This window comes from Scomber scombrus, chromosome 14, assembly GCF_963691925.1.
Source record: "Scomber scombrus chromosome 14, fScoSco1.1, whole genome shotgun sequence".
Taxonomy (NCBI): Eukaryota; Metazoa; Chordata; class Actinopteri; order Scombriformes; family Scombridae; genus Scomber; species Scomber scombrus.
Window position 1 is genome coordinate 6,065,742 of NC_084983.1, and position 18,947 is coordinate 6,084,688.

An 18,947-nucleotide genomic window follows, 5' to 3' on the forward strand; every position below is an offset into this window, starting at 1 on the left:
TTCTGGTAATAACATATGTTTGTGTGTGTTGACAATATATTATTACTATTGCACAGAGCATATGTCAGTGAGAGTATATGGGTCATGACAGAGAGCTACTGTCAAGCAACCACTGTTAGAGTCAGTGTGAGATGTTTAAAGGAATAGCCCCGAAAATTATCTTATATCAAATTGTCTGTGGATTCTCTCATCACTAGTACTGCTATGGAGCCATCTTTTAGCATATGCATAAGGACACAGTATATGCATTGCTACTCATTCTACAGTTCATGGTGGTAATGTGCCAGGAAATGTAGCAGTGCGTTATGTAGGCTTGGGCGGTAACAAGGTATTACGCTATGCCATTGTATTTCGAGATGTCAAAGGTATGATTTGTCAAAAATACAGGAGCTACTCTTTCTATTAGACTGATAATGAGATGCTGTATTAAGGAGATGTGTTGTAGTGCACAGCATGCGCCACCAGAGGCCAGTCTCTTCTGGTGGAACAGGAAGCTGAGCTGAGAAAAATGGTGAGTGCGAGCGGTATGAAATAATGAAAATATCGCAACAACTTTATCTTGAGATGACCTCTTCCAACTACAAAATCAATTCATCAGTCATGTGATTTTATTCTACTGCCAGTCTGCCACCACCACCTGCACGTCATCTCCCTTCAACCCACTGATGTGTCAATGTTAGCCACAGCAACAAGTCATCAGGTCCTCCATAAGGCTGTCACAATAACTGCAATATTGAAATATTGCGCTATTGGGAGGACAACCGCGGTGGATGGCAAGCAACCCCCAAAACCGTGCTGAGTTAATCTTTTTTCTTTGTTCCATGAGGCTAGAATCTTCATGTTCCACCGCACAGTAGTTTTCCACCAATCAGACAATATTAAGGCGTGTCCAGCCAGCCAAAATCTGTTATTAATCCCACGTTTAAGGGGAATAGATTGTAGGCGTACATTGTTTACTTTCACAACACAATTTGTTTTCCATGTTCGTCAGTCATTGCTGCTCCATTCGGCCGACACATAATCAGACTAAGCTGGTATGCCTGCATATAACACTGTTGAGCCACCCTCAACCATTGCAGGGGAAATTCCTTCACCGCAATAGCCTTTGTCCTCCAGCAAGAATCTATGGAAGAAGAGCGCTTATTTCCTATGTATTCATTATTCTGTGGGCCATAAGTATTTAAACCCAGCAAGACTAATTGCATGTTAGACACAGTATTGTAGGCTAGACAGTGTCATACAGTAAGGCAGTTTTTTGATATATATTGTACACCCTAGTGTAGTGTCAGGAAGGTATGAAGGTATGAAAAAATAGCTACCACCCAAGCTTAGTGCCATTTTATAGGAACTGCATACCAGATTCAAAAATGGTGCCTATTCAATTGAATTACAATTTCTTCCCTGTCGCATAAGCCCAAAAATGATTTAGCCTCTGGGTTTTCTTCTGCATTATGCAGTCCTCTGCAGTAGTGTTTATCCCATTGGGGGCTTCCAAGAGTTCCCATCCAGCACATAGACTTTACATTGGGATGATGTTATGAACTTTTAAAAATCGCTTTTCCAGGCTGTGGGGAAGTTCAAACATATAACCTTCATGGATTTAAATTCTATAATACAAATGGTAATAATTGATCTTGTCTGAAGTTAGAGGTGTGCGATCTACTGTTTTGCAAGGGGGTAAAGCTATTTGGGCCACAAATGATTTTTTCTGCAATACTGCGAGTGGCCACTGTTAAAAAACAACAACTTTACTCCTAGTTTTTGAGACGTGGTACATACCAGCTCTCTTAATACTGAACATCCATGCAATGTGCCTTCAAAAGCTGTAAAGAAAACAGCAAGCTAGCAAACATGGATTTGAACATAGCAGCACTTAAATATTTCAAAAATCACCTTTTTAAATGTTTTATGAGGAAAGAAAAGCATTTGTTCAATCTAAGTCTGTGTTAGTGGGAAACACTGAATGTTAACCAAACTTCTGTTTATGTAAAACTCCACAAGGCACCTTTAAAATTTCACTGAAGCTGATAGGAGCCCCAACAGCTCTTTAACAGCCCTGTGACAAAAATATTTAAGATAATAGGGCCACATTTTGTAGTGTGGGGCTACGTTGGCTAATTCATAATCAGTGCCCAGTTGAACTTCTGAGGAGTTCGACATGATGACGGTGAGCTAATAACAAATGAATTTTCATTTGTAATGGTTCTTTTAACCTCAATCCTGGAAAAGTCACAGGGATCAGAACACGAGCTTGGCAGTTCCTAAAGCGCATGCAGGGAAAGGAGCTTCCTGTCAGTGCCACAGCAAAAATAAAGTGTGTGTCAATGTGCCTGCTGAAGGAGGATGTGAAAGCTGGTTGGCAAATAGCTGCTGCTGAGAACAGCTACTGACAAAGGGTGTCAACCACCGTCTCTGATGCACAGGGCACAGAGCCATTCTTATAGCAGTTTTGAAACGTTGAACACTTAATATATAAAATAATACTTTCTCATGTGTGTGACCTTACTGTATGTGCCACGGTGATGACGTTATTGAGCAGAAACATACTCATAGCATAATGTAGAAGTGTATTGATGACTTTAATTATAATCCAGTTTGTGCAAGGAGGGGGCTTTTTACATTTTAAATGAATAAAGCTGGTTCAGTCTGTATGGGGAAACAGATGTGGGTGAGTGAACGCACATGTCATTTCATCACGTATCACCTAAAATTTCAAAATACAGTACATTTCTATAAGGAAGCAGTAACTCACAACAGTCAGATGAAAAATGTCAGCTGAGACCAGGTTATAAATACAGTGAAAAACCACTGAATTAGGTCTCTGCATGCCTTCCTCATTTAAATGTTGTGCACTAGGCTACACTTTAATTTATCCAAGATCAAAGAGATACAAATTGAAAAGGGGAATTATACAATCCCTAATTAATTCTTTTTAAATCGAGAGACCCTGGCAGATGTGGACCATAATCGTCCCAGACACCAGTCATGGCGTGGCCTTCTCTTGTTGGTTTATGGTGTCAAATGTAGTTGTTTCCAAAGCCCCAAACCAGACATTAATGGGTGACCATAAACTGACCAGTTCTCAGTGACCACGGCCACAGGACAGTCCAGTCATTAACAGGTCCCTGGTTTAGAAGTGAGTGGTAAGTGTGTATACGTACACACACACGCACGTGCACGCACACACACACGCGCACACACACACACACACGCACACAGACTGTGAAATGCCAGAGGTTTGAGGGGCTGTTCTCAGTGATTTATCCATGTGGTTTCTCCATATGACTTCATGTTCAGAAACCTCTCCCTGACTAGCAGACAGACACTCACACTGACCCCCCCTGAGCAATGATTATGCACTCAAAACACTTTCATTTCAATCCAAAGCGGAGATAGTCTGAAATTGTCTGCATATTTAATGTTGAAATATGAACGTACAGTGGTAAATCAAATTAATTAACGATGTGCACATGTGGAAAGTAAAATCTGATGTTGTGTTCCTTTGCAAAGATGTTACAGTGTTGGGATTACCATTTGAGTCACGGATTATTAATGAGCAATACATTTCAGTGATGACTGATGAAACTTGTTTGCCTATTACTGCCAGCATGTTTGCTCTTTATCAGCTACAGTTGAATGAATTAATGTATCAACTAGTTTATATGCAAATCTGCTAACCTCATCTCATGAGGAAAATATCAGATCAAATGTGGGTGACAAAGAGCAAAGTTCTGAATTAACCAAACCTTGTTTTTATGTAGAGCTTTCACTAGTTCCAGTTTATTAACTGTAACTGTATTTGATTTATATTATAGCAAACTGAATAGCTTTTGCCTGTAGATTGTTAATTGAACAAAACAACCAATAAGTTGACATCTACTTGGGATTTGGAAAATTATAATAGGCATTTTTAAAAATTATTTTCTGACATATTATAGCCTAAATAATTCATCAATGAATCCAGAAAAATGTTGGCAGATTTATTGATTATAGTTTACAATAAAAATGTAAACTATAATTTAAAACATCAATGTTTAAACTGATGCGTCTTACATTCTCTTGAAGTGTGACGATGCCTGGGCTGAATTACATCGAAGCACAATGGTTGTTCATCCCTTCTTTGAGTGTGTTTCATCTTTGCCAACAAAAACTACAGCTGGGGAGCGAAATGTCGGAGTTAAAAAGTCCCCACTCAAAGTCCATCAGGGGCGAAAGGAGGCTGATGCAGCGACCCACCTAAGGGTGTGTGATGGTGTGACGGGTGACCTTCATGGAAGAATTTTATAACAAAACTATGTTTCACAAAACCTGAGACCTGCAGTCTGCCAGCAGCACTCTGGTTTGGTCTGGTCAAGTTTGGCTTGTTCTGGCAGGGTTGTTGGTGCCATTCCACACTGGCTACACACTAAGCCCACTTGGCCTGGGATTTGCTTCCTGTGGGCTGTGTGTGTGTGTGTGGTGTGAATGGTTATTGTACTTGGTATTAACAGGACTCCTGGGGCCTCAAAGATACAGACAGTCAGACACATGCCTTGGATGGCTGAGGTGTGACAGTTAAGATTGAGAAGCTATTAGAAACAGTGCATGCACACACACACACACACACACACACACACACACACACACACACACACACACACACACACATGTGCACACACACACACACACACACACACACACACACACACAAAGCTTCCATTCACAAATCTCTCTGGTATTTGTCTTTGAAGGAGTTGGTGAAGATGAGTAAGTCACAAGACGTTTTGGGCAGATCCATGTCTCCAACCTTATGAGGAAGAAAATGAATTACTTAAAAATCATGAATGAAAGTAATTGTGCTGCTTCCTTTTTTCTTGTTTTTTTCCGCCAAAGGAAGTAAAAGCCCTTTGTGGTATTTCATATTCAAACCCAAACTTAGACAATTCCCTCCACAAGCAGATGTAACTCCATAACTTATGAACAGTGTGTAAAAATCCCCAACCGATGTATCTTTACTGTATGTAAGTAATACTGCCTGTTCAGTGGTGGCGGGATCAAATCCGAGCGATAAAGTTCGGATACATTATCTAGATGTAGTTAAAAATTGATGGCTTCAAATTGAATTTAAGAGGTGTTGAAGTTAAAGCGGGAGATCCATTACTGCCAGCCAGTGAGTGAGTCAAAGGGGGTGCTTTTCAGCTTTTCAAAGAACCATTGAACTTGATCCTGATGTGTCACTCATGTTCCAGGTAACATGCATGCAAGGTGTCGATTCTCACTTGGGTGAACACGGGAGGGATTGTGCTACGCTGAGTCATGTTTAACACAGAAAGTCTACACAGACAATTTTTTCTTCAATAATATAAGTTTAAATTTTCAACATTTTATGAGAATGAATGCAAAACTTGTGTATGCATACTTAGAAAAAAACATATAGTGGATGTATGCATATTAATAAACAAACTATATCATATTAAAAATAAATCTACTAAATTAACTCCCATTGTATAACTGGTGAAATAATAATAATATTAATGACAATAAAATTAAAAAAGAAGGGAAGAAGAGGGGAAAAACAAACACCAGAGGGTGTACATTAAAACAAATATTCATCACTTGAATTGCACTACATTCATCCACCACAGCTGCTGAAATCAAATTCTAAATCAATATAATAGGAATTTCCACTCCCATCAGAGTGAATTCAACACGTTCTGAACACCCGACCCCGTAAGCTTTATCAGCTCTGACTGAGAGAAAGAGGACTTTCTCATCAAAACTTGTCAAGTGACAGAAAAAAAATGAACACTTATGAGTGTTGGAAATTTTATCCCATGTCATACAAAGCAGCAGGACAATGTGAGTCACATCTCAAACAAAAGCAACCAGGTTTCCGTCTATGTGAACGTGAAGGTGCCCCATTGTTTGTTTCCGGGACTTTACCGTGACTATAAAGCGACACACACACACACACACACACACACACACACACACACACACACACACACACACACACACACACACACACACACACACACAATGGTCAGGTGAGTGAAGGGAGGGGGGGACTTTACCGTGACTATAAAAGCGACAAACACACACATAATGGTCAGGTGATTGAATGGGGGGGGGGACTGCTACACACACACACACACGCACACACACGCACGCACACACACACACGCACGCACACACACACACACACACACTCACACACACACACACAAACATGTCGGTCCTTTGTCTGCCATGCTGTGACCAAGTTTCCTTCACTCACATGTTCTTGTCAGACTGTGAATGTGTGGGCGGACTGTACCTAACTGTATAACAGCATCTGAGCGGGAGAAACTTTAAGAGCCGAGTGTGATAGTAACAACAATGCAGGGACAGTGTGTGGAAGCTGCACTCTCAGACCTGCTGCTAATTAAAGCTGTGCTCCTGGTAATTGCTAACAGCTAAAACTTAATTTTAGGGGGGTTGCTGGGGAAAATCTGTATATTCTACACAAACCTCCAGTGAAACCTGTAATTTAGCAATCCTAAAATAAAACTGAATATAGAAAACTACAGAATGTTTCTTTATTTCGATGAGCTGCCTGTTTACTTTTTTGAAAGACAGGGGGCTGCAAATTGTGAGTCATAAACATACAAATATGGTTTAAATTTTCTGTTGTCCAATCGGGTTGTTTTTCCCTCGGTGGCTCTTTACATTTACGATCCCAGGAAGACACAACATGTACATCTCTCACTCATAAAACAGCTAAGAGGGAGAGAGAGAGAGAGAGAGACCGAGAGAGAGAGAGAGAGAGAGAGAGAGAGAGAAAAGACTACCCTAGTTGCTATTACTGTATGTAAACAGCAACGTGCGCGGCTTCAATTATAATGACTTTAATTCTTTGTTGCTGTTGATTTAACGTTGAGCACAACAATTTTCATGCTGCCCATAATGACTTAATGGCAACAGCCATTACTGAAAGTAATTTAATGGTGGATGACTCAGATGAGCTCTCTTCTAAAATATTTACAGCATTCCCAAGCTTTCAAGAGTCGCACTCATGGCTAACCCCTTCTCAGTTAAAAGAGGATTTATGGAGGGCAGTGACACCAGTTATCACTACAAAACAAATGCTTCAAAATCTAAGTGGGGATGAAAGCCGGTCCCTCTCGTAATTGTCATCCTCACGGTCATTACGGCAGGCTCACGCGCAGGTGCAGGACTCTTAATGTGTGTAAGTGTGCGTGCATGTGTGTTGATCCTCGCCTCCACAGCCCCTGCCGAAATGAGATCCCTCCAGTGTTCCTGTGTGATTTTATTGTTTTCATGGTCTGTATGGTAAGCACCCACCCACTACCTTCTCCCTGAGAGCAGCTGGATAAAATACACTTGATGGTGTGCCAAGAAGTGTGCTTTTTTTCCCTCTTTCTCTCCCCACTTCTTTACGCCTGAGTTGCGGGGTTTTATCTTCCTCCAATAACCAGTCTTGTCCATGTACAATGATCTCCCGCAGTCTCAGCGGGACGCAAACACAGAGAGGAGACACAGGGCAGCAATTGCCCATGTCAGGGAACAGGAGAGCTGCCACTTCTGCTCTGGTTTCATTGACTGGGATGGTTAACATGTTACTGGTTCTTCACCTCCCTCTACTGGCGGCTCTGCAATGATGTCATAACATAATGTTAACTGCTTCCTGCCAGCCGCTAAAGATGTGTGCTTATTTCTCACAAAACATTTAGTAGCAGAGAATGATATAAAAGCAGGCGTATCTGTTTCTCACGGGTTTAACAGAAAGTGTGAAGTTAGCACTGTGCCGAGACAGAGAGAAAAAAAAAGGGGCCACACACTTGCTGTAACTGCAGGAAATGAAAGAATTAACTTCAATCAAGGAGTTAAATCTTTTAAACAAGTCAGGAAAAGGACAGACACATGATGACAGCTTGGAAGGTAGAGGAAGTCATATGACAACACAGAGTCACATGTTATGTCATGTGAAAATAGCACTACAGAGGACCTTAATAGTTATTAGACCAGCCAGTATTCCCCCCTTCCCACATCTTATAAAGACGTACTAAAGAACTGTTGATTTAGCGTTACAAGAATAGCTGGCACGCAATGAAATGTGTTTTTCACACTTTTATGATTCACTAAGTTCTTCAAGAATGTGACATATTGTGGAGTCTTTTCAGTATTTAGTGTTTTTCTTTATTATTTAACATATAAAAAGCTGAAATATTTTGTGCATTTTCAAACAGTAGATTTGTAAAGCTCACTTAGGAACAATCCAAAGCTTTCAAACTCACTTCTGTTTTCCAGATCTTTATTTGCTAGAGACTATTTATGATTTTTTCAGCTGTAGCCTTTATGTACATAAAAACATTAATACTTGGTATCAATATAATGATACAACATCTCATGGAAAGCATTACAATAGTAATCTGCACTGATTCTTCTAGTTTAAAGACATACTAAGACCGCTGGCACCCTCTACCGACTTTTAATCGTACTGACCAAGGCCGATTATAAACCTCTTACTGACAATTTATGAATCAGATTATTTACAAACACAATAGCTTGAATTGATTTCCAAAAGACTGAGGTATTTACTGACACTGCAAATCATAGATTTAATTTGAATATAAAATACGTTTCAGCAGAATATAATCCAGCACTGCACGTGTAACTAATGATTATTGTTGTAAATGATTGATATTGATACTATTTTCTTCCATCACAAGTTCCCAGAGCCTGAGGTAACATCTTCAATTTACTTGTTTTGTCAAACCACAAGTCCAAACCCCAAAGAAAGTCCGCTTACTATCATAAAAGAGTAAGAAAACTAGAAAATATTCTAATTTAAAAGGCTGGAACCAGAGATTTTTTGTTGTTGCCATTTTTACTTAAATATTTCAATTGATTATGAAAATTATTATTGTTTTTGTTGATCAACTAATCAATGTATTGTTTGAGCTCTACTCATAGGTCTACTCAATGCCCCACAATCAGTTTGCAGAAGTGAAAATGCGGTGAAGTGTTTCACCAAATTGTTGACTGGATGAGAAGCTGTGCAGTAAATGTTATAGCCCTTCCTGAGCTGGTGTGGATATCTAGTGGTGCACTTGTACTTGTATCACTTACAGGGTAACTGCAGTGGTCTCTTTCAACTGCTGAAATGGACATCAGCCTGAATGTTAAGAGTCAAGAGCTGGTAAACACCCAAGTCTATATGTAGAGGGAGAAAACCCCTGCCAGAAAGGTCAGCCTGAAAGAGTTAAACTTTTAAGTTTGTGGGGAGATGTGAAGTGGTCTGAACTTGTACAGTTGACCCAGTTACAAATCAATGACCCAGTCCTAGTTCTTCAAAACAGGACGACATGTCTGCCAGCACTCCCCAGTGCTCACTTGCCACAGAAATTCTAAACTTTTTTTTCTTAAAAAAAAAAATCTCTCAGGATGGAGAAATCTACAAAATCACGCAGGAATCTCAAAGGCTCCTTTAAACAGCGCTTCCACAGAAAAGAAGATGTGTAATTATGATTCTCTGAGGTCGATTTTGTGTGTCTTACTTGTGGTTCAGGCTCACAGTTGACGGGAGGAAGCAGATACTAGATTGGACAGGATTTTATATAAACAAATATGGTCAGACTAATGACTCAGGCCAATATTAGGGTTAGCAGCTAATCAAAGACATTCATCTCCAACATCTAATTAATTATTATTATTATTTTATCTGAATGTATAACCAGAGAATTCCTTCCAGTATTGTCAAGGTGGATTGCCATCAACAGGTTCAGGTTTGTCAATCTGTATAAACATGCAGTGTTTCAATGTTTATAGTGCAGTCCTGTGGTCTAAATGCAGTTTCACAGGCATTTCCTCCCTACAATAAGTCCATTCTGTGGGAAACACGGATTGCTTAAAAATGTGATTTTTATTGAGGGTAAAATATCTTAAAAACTTTTTTTTTTAAATTTAAATATCCACACAAAAACATGATCAGTGGATTCAAGTTAAAAATATCTACAGCAGTATCGGCCTTTAAAAAACAATATTAGTCAAACCCTATAAAAAAAAAAAAGCACGACAGCAGCTCCAGCAAGGAGCACCAAGTTCTGTCATGAACTCAATGACACCACAACATGCAGTAGCGGACTCGCCCACTAGATGGTGACATCCTACTTTGAAAGCGTCTGGAAAAGTGAGCTGGGTCACTGAGGGAGAAGATAGAAAAAAACACACTCGCAAATTACATTTGGGAGCGCCGGAGTTTGGCTTTTAAAAAACAGCAGAATGGAGGACACGCACTTCAAAGTTTCCAGTTCAGCTCCTCTGGGTGAGGGCACACGGACTCCCCTGATGACAGATGGACTGAGAAGACAAGCAGATGTTTTGGGACCCTGATCTGATCAGCAGTACAAACCCAACACCTCCCCACACGCTGAAAAACTGAGCAAAAACACTCACCGAGACAAGTCGGGGGTGAGAGGGGGAGAAAGAGTGAGAAAGGAGAGCGGGGGGGGGGGGTGTACGAGAAAGTGAGAGTGAGGGACACAGTGGGGAGCAGGAGAGCGGGGAGAAAGAAAGAGAAAGAACTCAGAGAAAGAAGGGGGGGTGTTTTTATCCTCATGTGCACTCAGTCAGAGGGGTCACTGAGTGCGATTGTTCCTGGACTGCCTGTCAAAACAGTGCGGCTACCACAGCGCCTATTCATCTCCGCCCCTCTCCAAAATGCGTGCGCGCACAAACCAATACTCACGTATGCATGTGCAAATGCACGAGGAGCCTGCAAAAGCTTCTTTTTTTCTCTTCATAATGCTCTTATTAAAGCCATAGCAACAACCCAACAACAGCGTCAACACAGCGTTTTGAGACCTGCGTCACTGCACCACCACCACCATCGTCATCCCACTGTGTTGGAGTTTCAGCTCTGTCAACAACACGCGCAGGCAAGTGGATGCGGTGCAAAAGTGGTGGACAACTTGTCGTGGAGAAAAAGTCGCAGAAAAATGTTGTCTTACCAGGTACAGGAGGAAAGTGTGCAGGCCGGTGCCAAGACCCACCGAGGAGAGGATGCCCAGGCCGACCCAGTAAGCGCACCACAGCGTCTTCTTCTCCATGTAGCGCACATACTGCAGAGGCCAGAGAGAGGGACGGTCAACCACATGGCAGAGACACATGCACAGAGTGTGAGGAAAACAGAAGGGGGGGTGGGGGTGTGTTACACACACACAGAGAGAGAGAGAGAGAGGAGGGGAGGGACAGAGACAGAGTGAGAGAAGGTACGAGAGTGAAAGTGTGTGAAACTGAGGGCACTTTAAAGGGTGGGAGAGGGCAAGTGAGTGGTAGAGAAAGTGAGGGAGAGAGTGAGAGAGAGACCTTTAGAGACAGAGGTTGTTGTTGAGTTGAGAGGACAGAGCCGTAGGGTAGGAGTGTTCAGCAAACTGACAGAAGAACAGCACCATTATTCTTTTTGGTGGCAGCCAGCTCTTACACAACTAGTAAAGTAAGACAAGCCAAGATCTCTCTATCTCTCTCTCTCTCCCTCTATCTTTCTCTCTTTATGTTCCTCCTTCATCCAACACTATCACTGCATCTATCACTCCCTTTACACCTCCTCCCTTGGGCAGAGGCAGGTTGCTTTTAGGAGGAAGCATGGAGTGTGTAGATTACGGGAAGGAGGGAGGGAATTGGGAAGGGGAGAAGAGGGGGGGCTCTGACAGAGAACTCCATTTCCCAGGAAACCTCAGCAAAACATAAACAGCACGTACTGCCTCTGTCTTTACTGGCAGAATGCTAGGAAGTGCAGTGCCAGCCGTGGGCGATTGTTACATGCAGTTACTGACAACTGATTACACAACTCCCGAGTGTCTGCTTTTTAACACTGAAAAAAACACAACAACTTTTTATGGCAGTGGGTTTCAAAATGCTACAGCTCATGGCAGGAAAAACACAAAAAGTGAGAGGGGAGGGTGTTATTCAGATCTACAGCACAGTGTGCTGTGGTTTACCCGGCTCCGATTGTTTGCTCTGTGAACATAAAATGTTTGCAGGTAAAACTGAGCTTTGTGAGAAGTTAATAATTAAGCCCACATTATGAAGGCAGACTCACACAAGCACACACTTGTTAGAGATGACGCCCATGCAGGCTCTGCACTCTTATGGGCACTCATATTCCTATAGTACCAATCCCAATTTCTATGGCATGTGGGATAGCTGCACTACCTTCAAATTGAATCATGCATGCCACTATGCTGGAACCTACATAAATGCCAAATTGATTTCATTTATGTAGCACTGCACAACTTGCCTGCAACTAAACCATTCACACACAGCAATGGCGCATTAACTGCCATGCACAGCAATGGCCTGACTATTTGAAGCAATTTGGTGTTCAGAGCCGTGCTGCAGAACATAACAATATGTGGACAGGAAGAGCCAGGGATTAAACCACATACCCTGAGATGAATGGTTGACACACTGTACATCCTCAGCCACAGCTGCCCCAAATATGTAGGGGAGGACCAAGTCAAAAGTAACACAGGACGAAAGAACACGGCAATTTTCTCCAAGCCCATACCAGTCTGATATGCCTAATTACATCAGCACATACAGCACGCAACACTACCCAGAATGCGAAAAATGGTGTGGATACGTCATACTTTCCCAGAATTTTACCCGAAAAGCTGTTTTCAATCATGGTGCACGTGAAGTCACTCAAGCCGTAATTCTTTTTTCGATGGCAAGTCGTTTTCCTGTGTCGTTTTCTTGTGTTGTAGTTATGATCATTTGACAGATTATTTAGTACTTTAACACATCCTGAAGCTTTCCATTTCAGAGTTTTTCAGTATAGAAGGAGGTCAGGTTTAACTATCAGGAGTCATTGTGGGGAAAGTTGTAACAGGTGTTTCTTTTGTCCTGTTCCGGTTCATTTCCACATTAAATTAAATTTTTTGGAGGTAAAAAAAAAAAGATGAGAAGACCTGCCCTCTGAGGCTAGCAGCCACCTACAGAAAAGATCAATTCAATTATTTCCTCTCTTAAAGAACCCAGACCCAAAACTTACTTAACCTACATCAGTTTCACAATAAGTGTTCACTACCTTGTCACAACTTAGGTCAGCCTAATGAGGAGTATGATGAGTTCAGGTGCTAACCGTCCAAGGCACTAAAAGTTATAATATACTAGGAAAATTATTGACAGTATTCAGTCACCTTCTGGTGTGTTCCTTCAAAAAGGTAGGCAATGAAGAGGAGGATAAGCAGGATCAGCAGGCCAAACACAGTCTGTCTTTGCTGCCAGAGCCTGGGTGAAGGAGAAGAAGAGGATGAAAGTGCAAAATGACCGATGTAAGTGTGAGGGGGCAAAGGTGAATGAAATGCAAAGTTGGCAAAACATATGAATGGAATTAAGTATGGAAAGATGGTGAGTAAGGAGGGTGAAAAAAAAAGGATGAGGAATCATTAGTAGGATGAGTGAGGAAGTATCAACTGGAGGAGAGAGACATCTGCTGGCAACTGCTATAGCCACTGTAGCAGTTGCCTAGTCTTCTCCAAGAGAAGTAACATGTTCTCAATAGGATAATACAGTAGTGATTTTAGCAATGCACCACATACTGTATGTAACCCTTTGCACCTGACCCGCTCTACTCTGCTTCTGATTGGCTTGTACTTGGGTTGGTTAGGTTTAGGCATGAGGAGTGAGGGTAAGAATATCAGGGTAAGCAAAAATGAAGGTCATTCATAATTATTTATTTGCCGTTTTACAGTAGGCAGTAGGCTATGACGTAAACATGTGTTGACAGTGTTTTTGAAATGACTCTCTCTGCCAGAATGGGGAGACATAAGTCCCGCACTGTAGGGTTAGTTACTATATATATTTTAAGATTTTAAATGAAAAAACATATGAGCTTATAAGAGTGTACAATGTTAATGCATTCTTAAAGACTAAACTACCACTACCATGCCACTTCATTGATGTGTCAGTTTTTACAATTGAATAATGTAGCCTACAGAAACAATGTATAATTTTATTTAACTTACCAGGAGAGTTTTTCTATAGATACTTTACAATTTGCTTATAATACATATGCACTTTTATTAAGGAATTTTGAACATTGTCATCGAGCTGCTGTATCAGTAGGGATAGGTTTCAGTAAGAATGAATGCCTGTCTGAATTTTTTCTCCCTCATTAATTGACTTAACAGTGTACTGAGCAGCTGAGCTGTGTGTTAGAAAAGTGAGAACGACATGGAGTGAACCCAGTGAACCGCATCCCCCCTTCCCCTCTCCCCAGCCCCCCGTTCCAGTCAGGTGCAGGCACTTAATAGTGTTAATTGAAGGGGACGTCTCTCCCTTCATGGCATACAACAGATCTTTTTTTTTACAGCATAAATTTTGACATATCAAAGCAGGAGAAGCACAGGTGCAATTCATCTCATAAGTATTTCCAAATATGTGACGCTGGTGCAGTGCATGATGGTTTACCACCAGTATGGCTTTCTCAGACTGGGACTGAGCCATAATGTCATCAATTTGACCTGTGCTTTCCCTGCTGTGACGTGTCAAAACGACTGCTGTGAAAAAGGTCTAATATGCCTGTGGTGAAATGACTGAAATGTGTTTGAACTGGGCAACTGGAGGCATCTGTCTAACAATATGGACTACACAAAAATGTAGTGTCACTAAAGTAGTCATACATTTATTTTATTGAATTAAAATCAAATCCCACCAGAAGTCCAAGGCCCATAAAACAAAATACTCTGCTGCAGTTCAGTTATTTTACTGTTCTTTTATAGCTGAAGATAAAAAAGCGACCTTGCACTACTTCCTTTTATTTTGATTTCTTAATAACAGTGTGTTGCTTCACTGAGAATCAAGAACAAAACAAAGAAGAAATCAGTAAGCCTGAACCAATATATTAACGTGAAGAGTAAAAAGAAAATATTTTCCCGGTCTTTCTAAAAGGTGATTTTGATGTAACAACACTAGTAATGTGCATTCTGTACAATCACCTTTTCTTCATTTTTTCTTATTCTTATTCTTTAAAGATTTAAACTGTTCTCTAATGTTCAAAAATATTTGTCAAGGCTAGGACCAGGTGCATTCCACTATTATTGTGTATGGTAGTAATTTGACCACAGTGCCTCACATACCAGTCCTCCCTTTGTTCTGCAGCCATTGTCCTCATTTACAGGGGCACCTTAAGCAAAACAAGTGTGGACTCATAATGCTGAACAGTGTGTTGCTCTGAGGACTGGCTGTACATATGCAATAAATTATAAATCACTTCTATAAACATTCAGGATAAACCTCTCTGTGCATTAGGCACTCCAGTAGCTCACCTAGTAGAGCATGTACCACCTTACTACAGCAGCCTGGGTTTGAATTCAGCCTGGGCTCTTTACTGCATATCATCCCCTCTCTCCCCCGCCTTTTCTGTCTCTGTCTACTATCAACATCCACAAAAGGGGAAATGCCAAAAAAAATAACCGTAAAAAAGTTCTGTGTGTACTCTTAGACTAAACCATAATGTGTACGCATGTATCCCCATGTGGCAGTTAAAAACGCCCTGTGTTTTGAGTGTTCGTGAACAGCAGCTTCTGTCAGTCAGAACACTGCTCGTGGCGCTTGCGGCTCACCACATCCTCTTGTAGTTTAGAAAATAAACACGTTGTCCTCACACACTTAACCACAAAGGCCTCCCTGAGAGTACATTCTGACCTTCTTCTGGGCCCTCGGTGTCAACAAAGATTATTAGGTGTGTAAAAAAGCATGTTGTGCAGCATTTAAACCAACATGACGTAGTCTGGTCTGAGGGTATTTCTTTGTGGGTGAGGTAACATCTGTCGGCAGGGTGGAAAGACCTTGTCAGCTCTATCAGGAGTAGGAACAAGGGCAATGAGAAAAAAAAAAGATAAATCCTGTGATCTCTCTTTTTTGGGCAGCATTATTGGTTTCATAAAACCTCTAACTGAAGACTAAACTATGAGGGAGAAGGCCTTCTTGGATGATAGCGCTAAGACAATCAAGGTCTCCTCCTGTCTGTCTGGTGTTGTTTCTGGGTTTGTACTTTAGTGTGAGTGCATGAAGGCTATTTTTTTGTCACAGCCACCATGCCCTCTGTTTGCCTAACAACAAGCAGCGCAAGCAACTTTATAAATAAAACTAACATCACATAAACACTGTCTAGCTGCTGTCAATGCTGTAGCGCCACCAGTACAGAAATAATTCATACCAAAATCTTTATTAGTCAAACCTGAATTTAAAATTATAGTTTAATCTGCATTTATCTAACCCTTACCCTTTTACAACTCGTTATTCCAAGCTGCTTTTTAGTCAAACTCTTAAAATGAGTCCAAACCTGTGATAATTACCTTATTATCTCCTTTAAGCTGCTCACTAAATTGTTTTTGTATCGATGTCGGACACATATAAATGTATTTTTGATTCCCCATTCAAGAAGAAACCTTTATTGAGCAAATGCATTCATTCATGACATGCAGACAGGGCAGCGTTTTCAGGGGAAGGAGACTGCATCGCACCCTTGACCTTACCTCCTTGTCCACTCTTTAAGGGTGATGAGCAGCTCTAGGGAGGAGTAGTGGAGTGTGAGCAGAGGTTTCTTCCACAACACCAGGGATTCACGCTCCTCCCTTTCTCTCTGCTTCCTCTCATCTACAGATGGCGCACAGTCTAGCGGCACCGAGTACAAAGACACACACAAACATGTGCACACAAGCATTTTCAAATGAAACTACACTATTTCAAATGGTAATTTAGCACTGATAGCACTATTAGAAAAAGTATATGTAAGAATAGGTTTGATCTGTGGCTCAGTGGTGCATTAGATGTACTTTGTTTTTACCTGTCAGCTCGCCATTTTTCTGTTCTTTGACAACAAGACGCCTCTGAGGTAGTTCACCTTCTGCCCCGCTCTCTGCCATCTTGTTCACCAGCAAGGAATCCTGCTCAGAGAGGAGAGAGGGCCTTCAGCACAGCATCACACACTCCGTACTGAAACTGACCCGACCCCTAAAACCAATCCAGAGTCAGACACGACGACACAGAGCATCCACACTCAAACATGCCTGACCAGCCAGTGTTTTTCTCTGCTAGCAAATCTTGCAGATTACTGGTAACCCAATCAGGCCCGTGCATGACCTAATGAGTTCCTTAATTAGAATCAATGTTGACACTGGGAGAAGAATGCAATTCTTGTTAATTTTTCTGTGTGAACACTCATTCTGTCCGCCCCCTGGTGATCAAGAGGTGCACACCGTGGAAGGAACATTGATAGATATCAATAATAGTGTGCAAATGTATACGATTTTGCTTTTAGATTCTTAATTATGTTTACCCACACACACTAATTCACACGCACAAGTACAAGTTCAAGTGTAGAGTGTCTCACTACAGAGCCTCAGGTCTCTCAGGAATCTGTCATTGAGCAGTGAGATGGGGACTGACACAGAGGTATGCAGCTCACCATCTGGTGGAATTGTCAGTGGCTCACGCGCGCCCACACACGCACACGCACACAAACTCTCAGAGCTTAATCCCTCTATCCTGTGCCCTAGGTCTGGGCCTCTGGCTCCTGTTTCCATGCATTCACGCTCACTGGGCTGTTAGGCTACACTGTACAGCTCTGACATTACAGTGGTCTATTAAGTCTCTTCAGAACCTGCATGTAACTGATATATTCTTAGGTTTGTGAAAATTGCATTCATTCTTTCCCCATACACTTGAAATCATTCCTCCATTGGCAGTCATGCTGAAGTACCAAGTCCACTTTGTAGATCCACCATGTTTAGGTGTTGAGTGTTATTCTGAAGGACAAACACAGATAGACGTATTACAAGCGCTGAGGCTGTGATTACTCAGCAGTCAGATTTGTGCAATTTCAGTGTCACACTGAGGAAAATAAAAATCTTCTCAGACAATTAGACTGCGAGGCATTTGGAGAGCTACTCTTGGCCTTCTCAGGGAAACACAAACAAAAGCTTTTTCATCACAGACCTTAAACCTTGAGCATACACGTGCGTTGGAAACCCACGCACAATAGTATTAAATGCACCCTATCATTTCTCCTCTTGCACTGAGAACAAAGCACAGTCCAACAAAAGGGCTCAACCAAGTGCGTCAATGTGAAATATCCTTTTAGTAACAACAAATTATAGAGATTGGTGCCAAACAGGCAGCTTTGGGGAAAACATGCATATCGACTTCAACTGTGTGTGTTCTTTATTCTATGCCACAATTCATTTGATTATTCATTTTATTCCACCGCATTATTTAAAACCAGTACCTAGTAAACAGTCTCATAACACTACTGCCTGTGTGAGACAGACACAGTAGCGCAGCTCAGCTCGAGCACTTGATTGCGCAATGGCTCCAACCAAAACAACCTAGACCTGTTGAGTAACTCTCGAGTGAGAGAGACAATGTGTAACTCAACACAGAACACTCAGGATAAGAAATTTAATGAGCTACAGTAAATTCTCATGTTTGAATCTGAGATAACCACAGTGCACTGGAGAGAGACTATACATTCACAAAGTGTAAATCAAAGCAACAATGTTGTAATGTGCTCTATAAGTTTTTAGCAATGCATTCTGCAGAGGGAATAAACTCACCGTTCAGCTGATGTTTAATCCACAATGAGCTCCGGGCACAAATAAACCTGTGGTGGAGCCCCAGTGGTAATATAGGGCAAAAGTACGCTACCCATGAACTGCATCACAACTTGAGAGCAGGGTGTGGTGATGGAGGGGGCCAGGGAGGGATAGAGCACTGATACAGGATTTTCAGGGGGAGGGGAGAGCAGGCCGACAGAAAACAGACAGAAAGAAGGAGATATTTCATCATTTGCCTGGTAAAACCTCCAGAGAGCCAGTCTAATTAAAAGATCTATAAATAAGTGGATCACTTTCCTGGAGCGCACTTCTAACACTTCTCAGTCCTCAGTAGGTTTCACG

The 18,947-nt window shown here is 41.5% G+C and overlaps 1 protein-coding gene across 2 annotated transcripts in view; it reads right to left on the reverse strand.

The window, feature by feature from the left end:
- Positions 1–18,732, reverse strand: part of LOC133993697 (vacuole membrane protein 1-like) — a 59,044-nt gene extending 40,312 nt beyond the window's left edge. Inside the window, exons 1-5 of one of the 2 annotated variants that reach the window (XM_062432711.1) lie at positions 18,606–18,732; positions 16,838–16,937; positions 16,527–16,665; positions 13,185–13,275; positions 10,992–11,102 (exon numbers count right to left, since the gene is read on the reverse strand). In XM_062432711.1, coding sequence (XP_062288695.1) covers positions 10,992–11,102; positions 13,185–13,275; positions 16,527–16,665; positions 16,838–16,916 — 420 coding nt within the window. In that variant the 5' untranslated portion in view covers positions 16,917–16,937; positions 18,606–18,732. Of the gene's footprint in view, positions 1–10,991; positions 11,103–13,184; positions 13,276–16,526; positions 16,666–16,837; positions 16,938–18,605 lie in introns of those variants that run through there. The other variant, XM_062432712.1, reaches the window with a different exon arrangement.
- Between the last annotated feature and the right edge of the window lie 215 nt (positions 18,733–18,947).